We start from the raw sequence: 21,346 nt of genomic DNA, 5'->3' as shown, positions 1-21,346 counted from the left end.
TATATTATCTATAGTCTAAATATAACGCAGCAGTAGATTAAAAACAAAACAAAACAAAAAGAACAAGTGCTTTCTGCTCGACTCCTCACTGTTTTTAAAGAGGGGAAAAAAAGGAACAATGGATAAATTTGTATTCCACTGTAAGCTTAATTAGGCATTAAATTATTCTGTACTCCAGATAATTTACATTTAAATGCTGCTTCGAGTGCACAACCAAGATTTAAATTTAAACTCAGAGCCTTTGAGAATTTGAGCTCAGGTAAATATTCAAGTTCAACTCCCAGTCCTCAACTCCAGCACCCACATTTCCACAGTGGAGATGATAATGACCGCACCACAGCAACGATATGACAACTCCTGTCCATCCCCCATGTCCACGGCTGCCCGCTCTTTTCACTCTCCAATGGGTCTGAGCTGTAACAATGAGATAGCATTTCACTCTGATGGTGCTGCTCTGGGATTAAGGGCTCAGAGAGTTATCAAAGGCTTAGTCACTCTGATTTCTAGTGACCCACCGAGGATGGCTGCGGATGGCATTCAGTACCAGCACAGAGACCTCCACCTCTGTAGATGCATCCTAGCTGCTGTGGCAGCTGGCCACCAGGGGCCATGTCACTTTAGGGAATCCCATGTGACCAGATGGACAGTTATTATGGGTATTTAGTGAATCCTCCTTAGATAAAAGGACTAGCTGAGAGATTATTAGAGAGCAATACAAAAAGAGCATGAAGGGCACATGTGAGGACACGCACACACACACAGAGAAAAAAAATTCCTGCCACAAAAATCAATACATAAATATCAATTATGGTGGAACTGATGGCTCAACTAACTAAGGTGCTAATCGTGGGAATTTTAGTTTCTTTATATTGTAGCCTTAACATTGTGAAATTTTTCCCTGTACACCAATTGCATTTCATCTATATATTACACACACACACACACACACACACACACACACACACACACACACACACACACACACACACACACACACACACACACGCTCAAACATCTAATTAACTGCAAAGTTTGGCAGTTCTTATCATAGTGAGGACAAACACCAGTGCTCTGGCTATAAGTAAACCACATACAACTAAAAACACGCTAGGCTTAGCATGAGATGAGTTGTGATACTTGGAATTTGTGTATTAAAAATACAAAAATAACTTGTCTGTCCCGATGAATGGGGTTCAGGACCTATAAACGGCAGCTTGGTTGCTTCTAGCCCTGTTGGCTTCTGACCTAGCAGGAAGCAGCCGGGGACAGCACTGACTCCAGCCAGCCAATTAGAGAGCAGGGAGCACGAAGCACACTGAGGCTAACGAGCTCCCTCCCTATGACCCTCCTCACCTCTTCAGGACCCCACGATGGGAAATATGAGGAGCCGGGAGCCACTTTAACTAGACGTTAACCCCACTTCCCCACCCCAACCGCTACTCAAAAACCCTGCTGTGTGACCACAAGGTCCACAAACACATGCTGCCTCTCTCCAGAGGCCCACCACATGGAGTATTTCTGCAGAACTAATTCTAAAAAGCAACACACAGAAAAAACAATGAGCAAGTAAACACATATTTCTTGCATGGAGATGGAGCTGTGTCACTAGCCCTACAGTTTACGCTGGGCTGGTTCTAAGTGGAGGGATAATGGAGCCTCTTTCCATATACTCAGAATAGAAAACGGGTTCCAAATGAATTGGCAGGATTTGTGAGGCAGTGAGATAATTCTGAGGCACTGTAATGAAACAGGGCTGCATTAAACACTAATGCTGCTTGGTATTATGTGTAATTGTTACTTATTAAAACATAATCAATAGACAGTTAGAAATCACAAGATAACAATACACCTGGTGGGTTAATCTCTGCAGGTAGTGCCGGATACTCAGATTGAGTTTCTGGTGCATCAGTCACATCCAGAGCTAATGAAATAACAAGAGAGGGAGCCAGTCGTGATCATCTATGTCCAACATCCCCACCCCCTTTTCTCTCCAGGCAGAATTGGTCCTGTCATTTGGACCCTCCAAACACGGACCATATGCGAGTTCAGCCCTGGCAATCAGACTGCATTGTGGAACAGGCAGCTGAGTTCATCAGGAAAAAATTAGCCCGCCGCTCTACAGGCCTCTCTCCCATTGGCCAGTCACGAGGCCTGCTCCGTTTGAGGGCACCCCAGACATTCCTGTGGATAATCTTTTCCATTCCTCTGCTCAGCTTGGTGAGGACAGACCAAATCACAGCACAAGGCTTGCATTGTGAAGGCCTTTTTCAAAAAGCTCTGTTTTCAATGCTGTCTCTCTTTTACACTTCTCGCTCACCTCATGCACCACATTTCCAAAATAGAAAAAAAAAAATCCCATCATGACTTCTTGTTCTCATTAAAAAGCAACAGAAAAAAAAAAAAAAAGCGAAAAGAAGCCCTAAATGATTTGCCTTTTTTCTAACATTATCCTGTGGAAAAGTGAGGTCTTGAATACTACATTTCTCACGGTCCCTTTCCAGTAAGAGTTTGTTTTTGAAAAGCCCAAACAATGTAAAACCACTGAAACCGGAGCCGAGCCACATCAGTGTGCTGCCCGGAGTTCAGCAGATCACTGCTGAATACAGCTCCCCCGGGCGAGGCTCGCAAGCCTTCCCAGAAACCTCCTGCTTGGTCACCCCTACACGCCTCACGCCTCCCACAGCAACTTGTCATTGTGGCTATAGTTGGGCAGCTGGAACATCATGATTGGAGGACAATCACACAATCTAGGGGCACTGGTGAATTTATAGAAACATATTCCATAATTAGACCCAGAGATTATTACAGAGTCTATAAACTTAGACTCCAGAGCGGCTAGCCACCCCTCTGCTGCTATGACTTAACAGTTAGGTAACTTTCTCTAGAGGTACCCAGTGCTCTTGGCTGCTTAACACACCACCGATTTACTTTAACAACTCATGCGAGAATAGCAGCAAGAAAAGAAACTTCACTCCCCTAACTCCTCCTCTCTTCTCTATTTGCCCCTGAGTCTGACACAGACAAAATAATCTAATGTTACTTGTAACCTGGTGTCCTACAAGTCTTAAAATAGCCACAACACAAAGACGCAAAACCTTTAACGTACTTCAGCGAGACTACACAACTTAACCAGATGGTCCCAATTGTTCAGAAAACACATCCACCCTCATTATTAAACTCTGACAGTAAAATATGTTGCAATCAATCAAGACAACTCTGCAAAATACACAAAGATGGGGGCGAGGTTGGTGGAATAACTGTGCACCTCATCGTGCTGAAACTTGTCCATATGAAAGTATTTGCCTGTGAAAGAGAGGGTAGTGGGTTCTCATTTTTCCTCCCTTCACAGAGCAGGAAGAGAAAAGAAGACAGTTAAGATTTACTATTGATTTTGAAAAAATATAAAAACCAATAAAATCTTTAAATAAATACACAAACTATGGTTAAAAAACAAGACAAAACGCAGACTCTCTCCGTGAACACCTGGCCAGTGAATTTTTGGATATAAAATACCATCTCTTCAAGATTCTACATTAATAGTTAGCAGTGTAAAATTTTGCAAGAATTCACCTATAATTTATTCAATACTGCCAACAAAATGTTTCTGTGCAGTCACGGTGACCTTGACCTTTGACCACCAAATTCAAACCTGTTTACCTTTGAGCACATGGTGTACGTTTATGCCAGATGTAATGAAATTCTCTCCATGGCGTTCATGGTTTGCACAAGAGTGTGACAGACATGAGGTGACAGTGACCTTGACCGCTTATGAGGAAAATCTAAGCATTTCACTCAAGAGTTAAAGTGACTGCTTGTTCTAAATTGCATGACGTTATTTAAGAAATATAATAATATGAGAATAGCATGCAGATGGACAACTAAAAGAAACAAAAAACCCACAAAGCTCAGGTCACAATTCGCATTGAGGTATAAAACCTGTATACAACACATCAGTATTATTCCATTCAAAATTTCACTTCTTTTGAGCTCTTTCAGTGTTTCAAGGACAACAATGTGTCTCATTCTCAAGGGAAAAAACATTTACTGCAGTAACAACTACAACAAGACAAAGAAATGCGCGCTGAATTAAATCAGTGTAATCTTATTATTAAATTTGATTGCATCTTTTTTTTTTCTTTTTAATGGCTCACTGTCAGATATAATAAGATGATTTAAAACGTGGAAAGTCCTAAAGGCAATTTTGATGCAGACTTGAAAGAAACATGCATGGATACTATCTTTGGTTATCACACTCAGGATGTACAACAAGACTGATCAGATTTTGTTATAAAGCGAAACTTATGATTCAAAGCCTTGAACTTTTTGTTTCGAATTGTGTTGGCAATCCTTAAAAAGGGAAAAAAACACAAATTTACTGATTATAGAACTATTTGAGTTTTTGGACATGAGGTGTTTTCCCTAGCTTTGAAAACGTATCAACAGTGGTCGACTGATTTAGCAGCATGTTTAATAAGATTTACTCGTTATTTTTTAAATCCAATATACCACCTCAATAAATGAATTCCTCAGATGCATCTGAGAGCACTTAAAAACCAAAAAAGGGGGAAAAAATCAAACAAAACAGGAAAAAATTATGATTAATTTGCAGTTCAGTGCAAAATGAAACAAAAGAATCAAAACTCTGAGCTAATTTGTTTCTAAAAGGAAACAGATTTCTTTTAGAAAATGTTTGTATTCTCCAACAACAGAAAGCTAAAAAAAATATGAAGGCCTTGCTCAGGGAAATTGTTTCAGAACTAATAAAAACATAATTTCAGAACGCTTCTACTTTGTGCAGAAGAATCAAACAGATGTTCTCAGAGGTTGTTTTTTTTATAGTGTATGTTGAAGTGACTTTGTCCTAGCACACAAGTCATGCTCTCATCACAAGGCAGGCAGCTCAGCTGGTAACAGCACTGATAATGCTGAAGGAGCGCGCCTCAGGGATGGAATGATAAATGTATCAGCATTAACCACATGTTCTGCACAGTTTGGACCCCTATTCATTAGCCACATACCAGACAGTTCAGTTCAGAATACCCACTGATGTCAGCCTCTGCTTGCCTGAGAGGGCCGACTGAGATGGTGGGAGGAAGGGGGGCGTTCTCAGAGCACCTCTGTTAACTTGTCCATCATTGGGGCTCCACATGCAAAGACACCATTTATCATAAAAACCAGACGGAACACTGCCTCCTGAAAGGGCCCCCGAGCCACACCTCAAACCAGAGGTTGTGAGGTGTAAACATGTGTATGTGCATCAGGTTTGGAGATGACTTCTTACCTGTTAGATTGCACAGTGTATTCCGTCATATTTTTCCCAAGATCAAACAAAAGAACAAAGAAACAAAGTATCAACAAGAAGTTTATCAAGTCAGTGTTACCTGAGGATAGACGGCGGTCATGGAGGGGGCACACGCCGCTAAAACAGGAACAAGCGTCAACTGAGCGACCTCGCTGCATCGGAGGAGCTAGAGAGCACTGGGGCTTCAAGAACCCTGTAATGAAAGAAATAAAGAGAAATTAAACACAAAGGACAGGAGGAATATGGAGAAGATGATAAAGTAGATTAAACTTTGACATTAAAGTGATTGGGTCATTATCAGAACCAGCATACTGCTCAAAATGTATAGCTTCGTAATCAAGTGTACATCACCCTAAACACCTCTCTTGTGGCACTGAGCCATTATCCAGCCTTGAAGGCTCCACAGAGTGGACAGAACCTGCAGAGTGGTGGCTAGGGCTGGCCTGTGGAAAGGCAAAAGCCTTTTGGGCACAGCACTAAGGTTAGCAGCTCTGTGTGGTCAAAATGCCAGATTAAGTTGGCGTGCCTGAAGGGGATGGAGGAGGCCGTCATACTGTCTGTCTCAGGGGTCACAGTGGTCATTTTCAATAGGGAAGCCATTATCTGACACAATGAGGCAACTGAGGAGGCTGTATCCCCTCCAGGCAAGTGCTCACCAGTCACTGACATCATCCAGCAAAGAAAAGATCAACAAACAAATCTAGATTGTTCAAAACAGCAATGTTTGGAGAAATCTGTCCTGAATTATAGAACCCTAATACTATCCCAACGTCCTCGATTTGATGAATAACTTAAAACAAAATAGATAAGAATACAAGAGGTTCATGATGGAGCTTAAAGAACTACAAATCTATTAATATCAAATTACAAAAATGTCCCAGACTGAGTAGCACTAACCTTTATGATTGATGATGATACCATTTTTTATTATTTCTTATAAATGGACTGAAAGTGGTATATGAGTGGTATTTTGCTTCACCTACAATGCAGCCAAAAGGAAAACCTGTGTGTGCAGAGAAGCAGTCGTTCCATCTTTATTGACAGGGTAGCTCAAGCAGATCTTATTGGCATTAGGGGACCTCTGCAAATCCAAACTTTATTCACTCCTTAGGAGGACTTTTGGATTTTCTGCAAACATCAAGAGCAGCAAGCGGAAGAGCCCTCCCCATCGCTGTTGTCTGAGCCCAATAAAGCTCCTTTATTTCCACCATGAAAAACATGTCACTCCAGATGAGCTCAGAGAATGACATTTAAAACAGGCAAAGAGATATTGAATTAGTTCCCCATGATAAGCTGTCTGAGATGCTGATATTTTTTTTCTGCTTTTAAGGGTGTGCAGGCGTTAGTGTGTACCACGTGGAAGTGCATGTGCAATCATATAGACATGTGAGCAGGTGGGGCTTTCTTATTCGACACATTCATCAAAGCTTTGATTAGTATTAGAGATGATTCAGGGACTGGCAAGATAATTCAAGTCTGGATCAGTTAGAGCAAAGAGAAAGACTGAGGTCATCTTGAATATCACAAATTAAATAAAAACAGGCAAAGAGGAACACATGAAACTAAAATAAAGCCTGTTTATTCTCATGTCACACATATCACTTATATCACTGTTTAATGAGCATCATATTGCTATTGTCATCAGATGTTGGAAAATGTCATCTTAAAATAACAGCAAAGAGTCCCGAGCCCCGCTTTATGGGAACCATGAAGATTACAGGCATCTTGGATGAGCATCAATAAAATGTTTGCAATTCAGAAAACAATAGCCTAACAGACTCTGTGTGTGTGTGTCTGTGTGAGTAAGTTCTGATTTGTAAGTGCGCTGTCAATTTAATGGGATTAGTTCAACCCATAATGCAATTAAAAATCTTTTACTCTTAGCTTGGAAGCCAAGTATGAGTTAAGATCATTTCAATATGATATACCAGATTATAGATTTGTGCAAGCCATCCCATCACCACCCTAACACAGTGACTCAAATCACTTTTATGGCCTTATTAATTACAGATAAGAATATTCTATTGTAGACTATGAAATAAATTAACATGACTTTTCTTTTCTTTCCAAGCGTAATAGAAGGACATCAAAATAAATCAACCACACCGTTTTTTTAACCAAACATGCACACAAGAGTAGTCCTTCAGAAGGAACTGTGTCAGTACTCACGGAGAAGGAGAAGGGTGCAAGAGAGGGGGAGGGAGTGAATCTTGGAACACAATAGTTCTGCCATACTCAACCATATTTTTCCCATCTTTGCCAAATTAAGTTCTTCAAAAGCACAACACATTCCTGGTTGAAGAAAGGGGCTGGAGGCCAAACAGTGACACATGGTATAGTGCTCCGAGTAATGTCACTAAACATTAAAGTATTTCCATATGAGCCCTACCTCCCAGTCAAGTTGCACTTTTCCAAAGTCAGGAGTAAACTAAGGAGACAGCAACACCCACCTACCACAAAAAAAAAGCCTTACACTGAAGGCAATCCACTGGAATAATGTTCCCACGGGACAAAATAATGTTAAAGCAATCTGAAATTTCACTACAGAATAAGGAAGAGAGACAAATTTGTTTGAAGCTGAAAATGATCTCAACACCTTAATGTGTATTGTAAAAACACCTACCATATATCAAAAAATGGTGTAAAAAAATAAAAGAAAAAGAAAGAAGAAAAACTAAGTTGGTTAAGTTGCTATTGATAAACAACTTGAGTTTAAATCTCAAAAAACATAATTAAAAGGAATGAATCATCAAATGTTTAGTTGGCAGCTATAAAAATACTTCAAGAATGATACATTTGACAGGAATCCGTCATTTTTTTCTGTTGGCTCGATAAATCGTTTTGAGTGAAGGGCTTTACTTTTTAAACCTTGAAGGACATGATGAAAGTGTACGACATGTATGTGCAGGTTCCGGATCTGCTGTCGTAAGAGGTAAGGTTGGTACATGTCTCGTCATTAAATCTTCTCCAGCACTGTATCATTATGCCTTAGTTCATATACTCAAGCAGGATCTTGATTACTAAAGTGTTTGATCTTGCACTTCACTTCTAAGCGGCAAGGATCTCATTGGCTTTAATAACTGCATGATCCAATCTTCCAGGGACAAGCTCAAAACCTTCCTTTAACAGCCAATCGGCATTATCCTTACCAGCCATCATGGGGGATCAGAGCAATGTAAACACGCTGGGAGTTTCCTCATTAAAGACAGCCTGCTAATGAAATCCCATCCAGCATTTACAACCTTGTGCTAATGAAGGCAAGCCTTTGAGATGTTCTGCTAATGAAAGAAGGGCTTTTTATTGATATAAAGCTAATAAAAGAAAGGCTTAATGACAAGGTTCTAATGAAACAAAGGTGTGTAAATGTGGTGTTATAACAAAACCCACTGATAAGGAGAAATCTGCAGCATTTTCATTTAAGCACATTTTTCATTTACCGCAGATAAACCAGTGACTAGGCTTCCAGAATTTACAAGACCTCACAAACTGGGGCCTGCTGAAGAAAATGCATTCAAGCATTTATGAGTTTAAGGGTTCCTAGCTGAATTCTCCTGAAGAGTAAGGATTGTTCATGTCCTACAGTATGTTGCCAGGGTGACCAAGCCCAAGGTCAAAGTTCATTGGCCCCCTAATGCAACTCCAAGGTGCAATAAAAGAAGCCCTTCCTTTATGGGACTTCAGGGGATAAGATCCTGATAGAGTGCATGGAGGGATGGGACAGCGGGGGCCATCAACCGTTACTGTTACCATCATGACTGGCACCTTTGGCTGAAGGAGGCCTCAAACCTCCATGCGCAGAAGAAGGAGATTTCAACTGTTCAATTGTGTTTGCCCACATGTACTTGAGATATGTATTTTACTGAATTCTCTGTGTATAAAATAGCACACAGTTACATTGATAAGCTGTTCCAAGTGTCCTCCTGTTTTTTTTTTTTTTGGTTGTCTTACATCAGTTTATTGATCAGCAATACCAGCAATTCAGAAGCCCCACCTTAAGCTAAAGAAATGGTCATTTTTCTGTGCTCATGATATAAATGTATTTTTTTAAATTATTAATTAATCATGAAAATAATTGGCCCAGTCTTATGTTAGCACTATGTCAGAGGTTACTGTAACACACTGTATTCTAAATGACACACATCAAGCGTAGCTATTTACTTTCATCTAATTTCCATCATCCACCTACATCGCCTCCTTATGCCTGTAGTTACCATTCAATAAAACAAATCCTGTGTACTGATGCAAATCTTTTTTTTTTTTTAGCCCATCTGTTTGGAGATATAAGACGCAGGATCCATCCACTGATAATCAAACATTTCTTGACTGCAGCATTCCTCTCAGAAATGACAGGAATGCAGCCCTTATTTGTTGATCATCAGCATGGAAAGCGCCCTGCCTGTCCCTGCGCGTATTTGCTTCATCAGCAAACTGTCTTCCCTCCCACTAGATGAAATCTATTTTGAAGAAGAAATCCGTACTTAAACATGTCATTAAACTTGCATTTATCTCAGCCAGAGCAAAGTCTGGGCAGATCTATTACGACAACAAAGCAAAAAAAAAAAAAAAAAAAAATCAATGATCTCTGGAAGCCATACCTACTTGCTGATAATAGCAATATGCTTGTTAGAAAAATAGCTATGACATATTTTACAAATAATGCACTTGTTGTTTTTACATGGTTCACTGCTTCTCTGTATTGATTACACGTCCTCATTCAGTTTCAGAAACACTACCTCTGGGCTAAAATTACACCTCAGCTTTGACCACGTTAGACAGGTGTTAAACTTTCCACATTCGTGAGTATGCAAGCATCCGTTTGGGTCCAAGTGGGTAAATTTTAGTGAATACAAGCTTCTGAGCAGACCTCTGTCTAACCTTTAACGTCTGGTGACTGAACAGGCACTATACATGCACCTTTTTAGCAGGACCTCAAGTGGACTTGTGGACAAAAAAGTATAAGAGGAATGCCTACTTCCCTGGAATATAATCCCCCTGTTACTGAAACCTCAGGGGTCCCTGAGTATCCAAACCAGACAGAAGAGAAGGTCAGTGGAAGGGGGTCTGTTGAGTCACTGGAAATTTCAGGTGAACACACACTTGTATGGATCCTACACACTTGTAGGATTTGCAGGCCTCTGCTATGTATTTAATTTCTAGCCTAAAACAATAAGTTCCTTTTATCAGTGCTGACTTGGCTTATAAGCAGAGAAACTGAAATCTATATAAAAAAAATTGTAGGCTGTAGATTCTGTAGGTTAATGACTTGCTCTTCCTTCCGATTATGAGGCTTATTTTAGTCACAATGAACGGTTAAGGCAAAATCTGCTGTCACACACACCCATGAAGACCTTGGCAGGAAGACATAATTTTCAGGTTCAGCCACAACAAGCCAAGATTATTTGTAGCAAAACTACCTTTGGAAGGAAGTTGATTAATCATAACTGAAAAACAACAACAACAACAAAGAAAGAAAAAAAACAGTGACTAAAATCTGCAACTCCTTTTTTTTTTTAACTTTTAAGTTCTGAGTCACAAAACCAACTGCTGCTGAGGTCTGGACTGGCAATAAAAAAGTTAACTGGACAGCTTTATTGAATGACTTATTAAGCGACTGTTTTGTGAGACCTAAACTGAGCCGCTTTTGAAATGAACAAGAGCACCTTTCTGTAACGGTTCTTTAAAAAAAACAAAAAAAACATGCCTACCTACTTTGTCTGAAACTGAGTCTGCACTTTCACACAGTCAGGATAATGAAGCTGCTAGCTGCCCTGGTGTCACATTCGAAGCTGCAAAGCCTCTATAGAAATTGACATGAATGACCTTTTTTAAAACAGTAACATTAGGGCTGTTATTGAGAAGCCTGTCTGTTTACAACCTATAGCCTTTTTCTAGTTTTGATAACTTTTTTTCTCTAAAAACTATTGACGGAAAAAACTTTCACTTAATCAATAGAGAAAGCTAAAATACCCAGGTAATTGCACTAGTTGGTGTTGGAATGTTAAGCAACAAAACCAAAAGCAATAATTGACATATTTATTTTTTGTTTCATTTATACATAATCTGGGTACAAGTAATCAAACCCACCACCTCCACCAATACAAGCTGTTGGACTGATTGTTGTTCTCAATATGTGCCATATTTTCCTTCCACAAACTTTAATGTTCTGACACAAGAGTTGTGTGACAACTCAACGCAAATGACAGATGGATGTGTTTAGGCATAGCCTCCATTTCACCTGACCACTCAGTAGGGTTTCTAACCAGTTACCATCAGTCCAACAGCTGCTGGTTGCCAGTATATTTGCAAAGGAGTGTGCAATACAATCTACACCACCTTGTTGGCTCTTAAATGTGTTGGACTAGAACACTTTTGCTTCTTTTACTTCCATATCAACCTTATAATCACACGGCATTACATTTGCTAGTCATGCTGATAAGAATGTGCATCAATGTCTGCGCATAACTCTCAACCGGAGCTCAACACAACAAGCAGCGACTCTGCTTTACGTTTCTTTACTTGTTGAGTTGAATTCCACAGGAATAAAGTTAGCAGAGAGCCCCAAAATAAAAGCCATGCACTGTTTGCCAATATATTTATAGAATCACCCAAACTTAACTCACAGCTTCCAACAGGCATGTGCTATTTTCTTTTTTTTTTTGCATAGAACATCCCAAAGCAGTAGTGTTCAGCAGAGAGGACACAAATGCAGCAGTTCATGATCACATCTAGTGATCATGAACTGCGTTCTTGGTTTCACTTAGTGTGATTTGATGAAGCCAGTGGAAGGCCTCTGATGAGCAGACAGACAGAGGGAGGAAGGAAAACTGAGTGCGGTAAATGAGGTTAGAGGGGAAGAAAAAAAAAAGGGGGGGGGGGAGGAGTTGGTTCAAAGGCTACTTGTGTACATCAGAACCTTTCTCCGGGGCAAATAGGGGAACAAGGGCCTCACTGCTGCCCAGCAGCCAGAGTAGCTCTTTGGGCAAACGACTCTAATCAAATTTGTGTGATTGGACTGTAACGGTAAAAGAGGCTCCTTTCACACAGGAACGGACACAAGGAAGCATTTAAAAATCTACTATCCCTCTGCTGATCTTTACAGTAGCCGTTCACATGACGGACTATCTGCCCACACCAGCAGCCCTTGGCAAAGCACACACTGGCCCTTTCTCAGCTGTGAAATATTAGCACCAGAAAGGGAAAGATAAAACTTTGTTTTATGTGCTTCCTCTAATGGATCATGGGTGGAAATTCAGGCCATACTTTGCAGTATTCACCCTGGTCTGCACTGCTTCAGTCTAGCATCAAAAGTGCTATTTTTAGCTATGATTAATAGTTGCAATTGGACACGGTTCTGGCCTAAGTTCAGGGCCTCGATTTTATTTTTCCTTATCATAGCTGACATTTTAGAGTGATCAAAGAAAATTATGTTAGGCAGTAATGTAAAAAAATGGCTGAAATTATTCAGATTTGTGTATAAAAAGAATTGAAAAAAGAAGCAGTTCATGCTAATAAAATCGGGGGACGAGTGGTAAAGGCTGAACCTGTGGGAGCGGACACAGAAGCTATATCCGATCTAAGGTTTATCATTGAGGCCAACAAATACTATTCTTCAGGTTTAATATGGACAAGTAAATGTGTGTGTCGAGGCACACTGGTACAAATGTGGTTTAAGTTGATGAGAACTGTTTTAGTTGTACCCGTAGGCATTCAAAAGGTGAATGCCTACCACTTTAAAGGTATAAGGAAAGAGTTTTGTTTATGAAAGAAAGAACGGTTAGAACTTAAGAGACCTGGTGTTTTATTTTGAAAATCTTTATCCCATGCACTAATTTTGACATTAGTTCATTTCATAAGAAAGAGTGACTCTCCTTCATTTTATTTTTATTGTTTTTCTTCAGACATAAATACCTGTTGAGGGACAATTTTTGTGTAAAATACAGATTAATTTAATCAGAAGGTATTGGTATAAATTTAGTAATACAACGAACTCAAGCCCAGTTTCATTTTATGATACACTCTAGCTTTTATCATAGCGTGGGACCTGGCTCACAATGGTACACAGATGAACATTCTGCAGGGAAAATCTGACGCACCAACAGCCAAACAGAGATGCTCTCTGGCAAAATGAAGGTGTGGTACTGTGTAGCGACCTGTGCCCCACTCACTGTCTGCCTGAGTCTTAGCGGAAGGTCCCAGAACACGCTTCCTGTTAGCTTGCTAAATTGTCTCCACACGCCCACGCTTCCATCGCTACAGGAGCACACAGTCTCCCATTAACCTCCTCCTGTTGCCTCAGCCTAGTACATCTTCAACCCACATGCTGAGGATGTAAACATGTACAAACAACGATGGTCAAAACAGAAGGAAGGACCTGTGCTGCCACCGACGTCATCTATTCTTCTCTTCTGAACAATATGTTTTATAACTCTGACCCAGATTCAACAATCAAGCTTTACGCTTGCTTAAGTCAAGACTTGCATTAGCATTTTCTCATTCTCCGTTATTGGTACTTCCAGTCTTATTCGAGCTGACACAGTCAAATTCTAACCAACTCACAGCGAAAAGCTTAGTGTTTTCATGTCTTCTTTTCACCGGCAAGAAGAAGCTTTTACTTCTGAAATTACTGATAAAAGAGGTTAAACATGGAATGTTTCACAAGACTGTGTAAAAAGCCTTTAACAATCCAGAAATTATTATTTTCAATTTTTAACAGCCTGCAACCAAAAGATTGTACAATGTCCTCACATTTTTTTCTTAATCATCAGTGAAATAATTTGCTATAACCACCACACACACACAAAGTAATTTGGATGTTTTTAGACCCTCATGAATAAGTACATCAGTTTCAAAAATAAGTTATAGCAACATTTCATAAATACTTCAATAACAAAAAATACATACATATGTTGAGAAACTGAGTCTCCTATATGAAATACATTAATGTGAAGTAGTAGTACATAATTCAAAACTTGAAACAAAAACATCTGGTGCTCCAGCTGCTCTGCATGGGTGTGCACTAAAAACCAGCATAACAGTAAAAAACAGTCAAATTCATAAAACAGTAGAATAAGAATTACACAAGGCAGACCACTTGCAGGACAGTTTCAAAAACAAGGATAGTGCACACTTGGTCTAAAATGCTTCTTGAAGTTGGAGCCATTAAATATGAATGGCAAATTTCAAAACCAGCAATACTGATTCCAGATTTTTGACGGCAAAGCTCCATTAGGGAGCAGACGACTCCAGACTGAAAAAAAATACTTGCATAATCCTGTCCAGGCTTTCAATTCAACATTAAATCAGTTCTAAAATACACACCTCTCATTCAGTATCAATATTTCAGAAAGACCCAAGCTGGACTTAGAAAGTATTGGACAGGAAGAGAGTGCTTATGGAGAAAAGTCAAGTTTTGGAATGAAGAGTTTGGGCCAAAATAACCAGTGGAGACAACGGGGCTCTCTCTAGTATAAGCCTTCATGCATCAGCTCCGATATTATGGACATACCTTAAGTGTGCTGAACCTTAGGGACAAGCAAAAATGCACATATACTGGAATTACCAGAAAACTCATACCAAATCAAAGTTCTTCATTCATACATGAATTTTATATATACATATATAATATATAAGTATATAACTAGAGTCTGTGCTCATATATGAACAGTTATATAAATTTTGGAAAACTTTAATGAAACTGATTCTCCACCAAAGGCCTAAGTAATCCTCTGATCTTTACCAAATACCTGGAAAGGTTCAGTTTTCCAGGAAAGCTTTGGCTAAAGATCTCAACTTGCTCTTTGGATCTTTACACGTGTTATGTAAAAATTGTGAAATACTATGAGGAACCTAACCTTCCTGAGTCTTTTGGTTCAGCAGTCAAATGCTTACTCTCAACTGCAAACAGGTTCATCTTAATGACTTTTATTACATTTTACAGGAATGGTTTGGGGTTTTTTTTACATCTAGAATCCATGACAAATATTGCACTCAAGCCACAAGCACCACAACTGCATGCGATTTATAATATTTTCTGTGCTTCATCTCTAATTCTACACTTCATTTCAGACTTGGTAGGTCCATCCACCGATTGCACTCCTTTGCTTGTAGATCTCAGCTGACATTAGTGGAGAGTATCCTGGATAGGTCGTGAGGCCATTGCAGGGCTAACAGAACGAGACAGACTGCCAAGCACACTCTAAACCTATGGGCAATTTAGAATCACTAATTAACTCACCATGCATGTCTTTAGACTTTGGAAGGAAGCTGGAGCACATGGGAAATATCCATGCAGGGCAAATACAAAAATAAAAGAATAGGCTCTTCCTCTGCTAATTTTCTCAGAAACAAAAACACATTTTTGTCCATAAAGCCTTTACATTGAAAGCTTGAAAACCAAAGCAACGCTGATTCATATGCGCAGAGGCATAATATGCAAAATTCACTGACATGTAAAGGGTGTAGTGCTCCATGGGTGAGTAAAACAGCCGTGGCTTGTTATGGGTTAGAGTATTATTCCAAAGCCTAAGTGATCTCTCATGCTCTTCAGGAACGGATGCATGCCACACATTCCAAGAGGCAACCAAATCGTTCCAGTTGAGGATATGCCAAGCTGGCTGGAATTGCGTTTTCATCCAGATAAGTGTCGGTTTATCCATCTATCTTATCCTCCAATCTAAATGGTATTGTTTGAAAAGTAATAAAAACACCACCCCTTTCCTTTTTCTCTTTAAAACCTTCTGACAACAATGTTTAGCTTAGCATAGGTAAAACTGACAACATGTACAAAATGTCTACAAATGAATAAGAAAACAAAACTCCATTTGCATGCACGTGCATGACAATCAAATGGAGAACAAGCTTATTGATACTGTTTAAGGGCAGATGGACGTGTACAGTTCAGCTTAGCTTTTACAGAGAGAAAGGAGAAAAAGGAGAAAACTTGGAGAAAAGTGTGTTTCCAACACACCTGTAGTGACAAAGTTAAATGGTGCATATAAGAAAAAAGCTGATGGAAAAAACTCTAGTAGGCTGTCAAGGACAAGTCATAAATTCAGTAATAACTCTAAGTTGGCGTCACATCTTTCATATGAGAAATGTCTCATTTTTTGAAGTTGGTTTGTTTTAAGTCCATAATCGAGGACAAAATTGTCAGCTACATTGTTACAAGATATTGACACATCATAAGGAAAAGACAAGTCACTGGATCAGTCATGTAAAGGAGCAGCTGCCAACATGTGGATGGACCACATGTTGGGAGATAAAATGAGAAAGAAGAGGCAAAAACAAGTGAAAAATGGACAGCGAAAAAACAATGGGATAGCAAGTCAATGGAAAAAAAGAAAGTGAGAAAGAGAGAAAAAGGGGAGAGACAGGCAGTGGGAGGCATAGAGAACTAGGTCAAGTCACATGACTGGGATTGACTACAGGCAGGATTAAATATCCTACAGCATGTGGTCATTTACACAACAAATGTAGATTTCATTTTATAAATTATTTCTCTTCCATGGGGGAATGAGGCTCAGCATAGCAAGTGTGTAGCTACTCTGTATGCTGGTTGGAAGCGAGGCTTTTCAATGAGCACAAAAACAGAGCATTAAAGACTTGAGCGAGCCGTTCCCTCTGAGACAGGAAACAAAGCGAAAGCCTGCGATAGCATGAAAATGATCATAACAGGAGGGGACACGGTTCCAGCAGGAGACGGTTCCATTGTGACAGGCTAATGGCTGTAACATACACTGCCCATTATCCTGGGTAAATGCAAAGGACAGTGAAATGTTACAAAAACAAAGATGTCACGTATTTTAACCGCTTACAGTGTGACAGCAAAAGTGTGCCGGCAAGCCTGAACACTAGGTCTTGAGGAATATATTGATTCATATTCATATTATCGAAGGCTAAATGCAAAACACACCACATAAACAGCATGGTGCATTCTGGTGCTGCCTGCATGCATGTGTGTGCAGAAGGAGGCACACCCACCGCAGGTCGGCACAACAGGAACCCGGTCAGGCTGCAGGTAGGGGCTGGCTGGGTTGAGGTAATTTAACTTTCAAAATAAGAGCAAGGTGATTGCCCACTAGCAAACCAATTGCAGATGCCACAAAATAATAATAAAAAAAAAATGTCAAAACTAGTCATAATCATAATAGTTAAGAAGGTTAAGAAGTTAACAGTGGAAATAAAAATTGGTGAAATTTTCACTGACTAAAACAGGCTCCAAATGAAGCAGTTCAATAGTGATCTGGCATCATCACTACTTGGAGCTTGTCTGAATGCAATAATATGAGTGAGACATTTATAGAGTAATGCAGGATGGCATGTCATGATGTGCAAAATGTCACTGGTACCCCATCAACCCATCATTTCCACCACCATCCATCCACCCTACTCCACTGAAAGAGGAAACTGCAGCTGCCAATCAAGCACAGAACTGCAGGCTAAGCTGGTCATAAGCTCAGTCAATCCCCTGAAGCCCAGTATGTGGAATACCAATCATTCATTCACTGTGACTCTGTGGTCGGTCGAGAAGAGGAGATACACAGCGGAAACATAAGTGTGTATGTGTGTGTGTGGGTGGGTGTGAGAGAGAGAGAAAAAAGCTGGTCAATGGACTGAAATTTGTCACTTCCTGTCTAACTGGAGATTTTCCAGGAAATGAAAGCCAATCGATGTGATGTAATGTAACACCAGTATCCAGACCAACATGTGCCCCTTTGGCTCTGATCGGTTTGACCCTCAGGTTTTGAGGTCAGGGGCCCAGCTCTGTGCATTTTCTATCAGATCTACAACAACAGCAAAGAAATTATTCATCTGTGACATATCTGACACAAATATTTGGGGAAGCAGAGGCTCAGGAGACAGAGAGGGCGTTTCAGAAGGTTGGTGGTTTGATCCATCGGATGGTGTGAATGTTAGAACTTCAAATTGAGTAGAAAAGTGCTTCATAAGTGCCAGTCCATTTAATTACCTTTCTAAATAAAGTGAAATGGTTCCAATGAAAACAAAGCATAATCATCTATTTTTAGATTTTAATGATTTCCAACAAATTAATGAGGAATTTAGTTTTGTTTAATCCTCTTAAACAGAAACTCTTCTTACTATAAATATTAACTGCTAAGCAACATCATGTTTATCCTTTAGTTGCCAAAAGCATGTTTCGTTAGTTGTAACAGGGATACTAGAATGGAAAACCAGAGTTTTTTGTTTTTTTGTTTGAATTTTTTAAAAATAAGACTGCAAGATATAATCTAATATTTTATTTTGACATTGTTTATGTTTCCACAGATCTGCACCTCACAGCATGTACAGCCTTGGAATTTAAGGTTTATAACTAATTACTTACCCAAATCTAAACAATCAGTTGACTTGGTGTATATATTAGAGTCATTTATGATGTAAAAGTAAAACTCTCTGGTTAACCTTAAAAGATTTATTTGAAGTTTTACCGTGTGTGTGTTTTGTATGTGTGTTTAAGCACAGGCCCTAAGGTGCACAAAAAACGACATCAATAAGAACGAAGCCCTTTTTTTGATAGCGTGGGGAGCTCCAGGTTAATAGGTGAGAGGCACCTTTCGGAAGCTACCTAAATGCCATGGATGACATCACTCGCATGTCTACCTGCAGAAACCGCAAGATATGATGAGCCAGTGAAGCGCAAGACTGCTCCAAAAATACTAAATCTGCCTTCCAGGGTAAAAACTCTTATCTCAAATAACAATTACTGACCAAGAGAGACAGACCGTCATATTGGTTTAGCGCTGAGCAGCGGTGCCCCCTTTCAAAAACTGGGGTCCAAAGGAGCAAAGTTAATTTGGATCAAAGGATGGGCAAGTGGACAAGCCAAAACAAGGTCATTCTGCAGGACCACGCAGAGATGTGTTTAAATACAATGGCCTTAAGGCATGTGGACAATGTTTTCTAGTGTAGCTTGATGTCAAGGTAGTGTGTATGTCCACTCATCCTCATTCCCTCAGGCCGTTAGATTCAAATTTTAAAGAAAGCACAACCCTCTGACTAAACTCACTACATTTCTATTTTTTTCTTTTTACATGTTCCTCCACTACGAAATGATATCAATATTTAAAATAAGTATTAGAATGCACTGTAAGCTAACATCACACAGACACACATTAGTATCATCAACATCAGCATTCCTAGAAGGACGTGCAACTTGTCAGCTCAGCCAGGCAGAAAGATGTAGCTCAGCTGCAGAGTAACGTAGGGGAGAAAAAAGAAGACAAAATCAGCTCAGTGTCCTCATAGAAACACAAATGACTGGCAGCATATTTGTTGTCAGACACCAGATAATAAAGGAAACTACATCAACATAAAAACAGGCTGAGCGAGATGATTGTAATAGCTGTAACAAATAATTATGATTATTTCCAAGGCCTAAAACTGAGAACGTTTCAGTCAAAGGCTATGTTGATTCATTACCTTACTGATTGGAGACTAACTGCTCTGTATTCCCTACATTTCTCCCTTCATCTTTCCTGATGAAGGGAGAAATGCCTGTCATTTATCCCCCCCCTCTTTATAAGTATCTCTTTCTTCCCCTCCACTCACCATCTCTCTTCCTCTATCCCCCTTTCTTTCTTTCACTGATCACTGCCCTGCTCCTGCCTGTGCATACTGTAGCTCTCAAGGGGGCCCCACATAAGTAAGCCCATCAGAAGGAGCCCAACGATGCATCCCTTTTGATCAGCCCAGTTGCCACATTAGCATGTACCTCTGTGCTCTCCTCTGTACTCTAAGAGAGCTACCTGCCTGTCAGCGCCGCCGACCCACGAGGAGCCTCGCTCAGGTAAGACAGAAGGTGCTTAGAGCCCATCTGAATCTTAATCACTAATGAACACAGGCTTGCTTCACCAGTGATGAGAGGGGAGAGAACCGCTCTTGTGATCTCACCGAGGAGACAGACAAAAGCCTGGTTGTGCATCTGTAATGTACTGTAAGGGCCTCTTAGCTGAACAGAGTACTGCAGACTCTGTGAAAACTAAGTGATACAAAGCAAGTTGAGGCGCTGATTAAATACTAAGGTCTTTCGGGCCGACTTTGGACACTACATCTGAAAGGAAGGCTTGTGAAAACATTCTTCGTATTTTTTGTTCAATGACAACAAACCACATAAAGAAAAGAAAAAAAGAAAGAAAATGTTTTTCAAGTAACACAAAGCCTGTTTGTGTTTCTGTCATCACATACAGTGGCCCTTTCACAGCTATACCAGAAAAGTACGGTAGTTCGGGTGAGAACAAATCAACACCTTTATTTCTATACATATATATGTTTTTTTTTTAGCACTACGAGTAAAAGTTTAAAAAGTGGAGGAATTCTTTTCCTTTTTCCTTAGTTTTTATGAGGAGCTGTGTTTGGCGCGGGTCTGGCCTAAGTCTGGATCCACAGCCGGGTGCCCTCTCACTTCTCTGCCACTTAATTAGCCCAGCTCGGCACAAAGGGGAGTTGGTCACATGGGCCCAATTTGGGCAGCTATAAAGTCTACAAGGGCTCCACATGCATTACTTAGGGAGTATTTACATGCATGCTGCAAGAAGGTAAGACACTTTGAAGATGCAAAAAAGAAGAAGAGAAAAAAAAAGACACAGAAGTTAAAAGCAGAAAAAAAAATGAAATGAAAGGAGGGGAGCCTTAAATTCCAGGGAATTTTTCCAGATGTTGCACAAATATTCTGCTGAGGCAATCCAGATGTGCTCACTCTGTTTATTCCCTCCTTCTGCTCACTCTTCCAAGGACTTTGCTTTCTTTGCCTGGCCTCTCTCTCTCTCTTTTTCCAGCCCCTCTACCCCTTCCTCCTCCAAGCAGCACACATCTTTGTTCCCTGATAGTCCCTTTTAAGTGAGGGCTTTAATAGCCCCCACGGCACCTTAGCATCCACTAGATCCTGTAATAAACATCCACTCTCATTCTCTACAGTCCGTATGTGTGTGAGTGTGTGTGCGTGTGTCACACAGACGGAGATTAGCTGTCTCTTTTTAATCGCTCTTTGGATCAATTAACAATTAACTCTGTTACTAACAATAGCTGCGC

At 40.1% G+C, this 21,346-nt stretch overlaps 1 protein-coding gene across 4 annotated transcripts in view; it reads right to left on the bottom strand.

Moving 5' to 3' along the window:
• Positions 1-21,346, bottom strand: part of rxraa (retinoid X receptor, alpha a) — a 154,003-nt gene that overhangs the window by 72,118 nt on the left and 60,539 nt on the right. For all 4 annotated transcript variants that reach the window (XM_005470375.4, XM_025908858.1, XM_013268497.3 and 1 more), the window contains one exon: positions 5,382-5,495. In XM_005470375.4, coding sequence (XP_005470432.1) covers positions 5,382-5,495 — 114 coding nt within the window. The remainder of the gene's footprint in view (positions 1-5,381; positions 5,496-21,346) is intronic.

This window comes from Oreochromis niloticus, linkage group LG7 (genome assembly GCF_001858045.2).
Source record: "Oreochromis niloticus isolate F11D_XX linkage group LG7, O_niloticus_UMD_NMBU, whole genome shotgun sequence".
NCBI lineage: Eukaryota > Metazoa > Chordata > Actinopteri > Cichliformes > Cichlidae > Oreochromis > Oreochromis niloticus.
The sequence above is the reverse complement of the archived record's forward strand: the minus strand, read 5'-3'. Positions and strand labels throughout refer to the sequence as shown.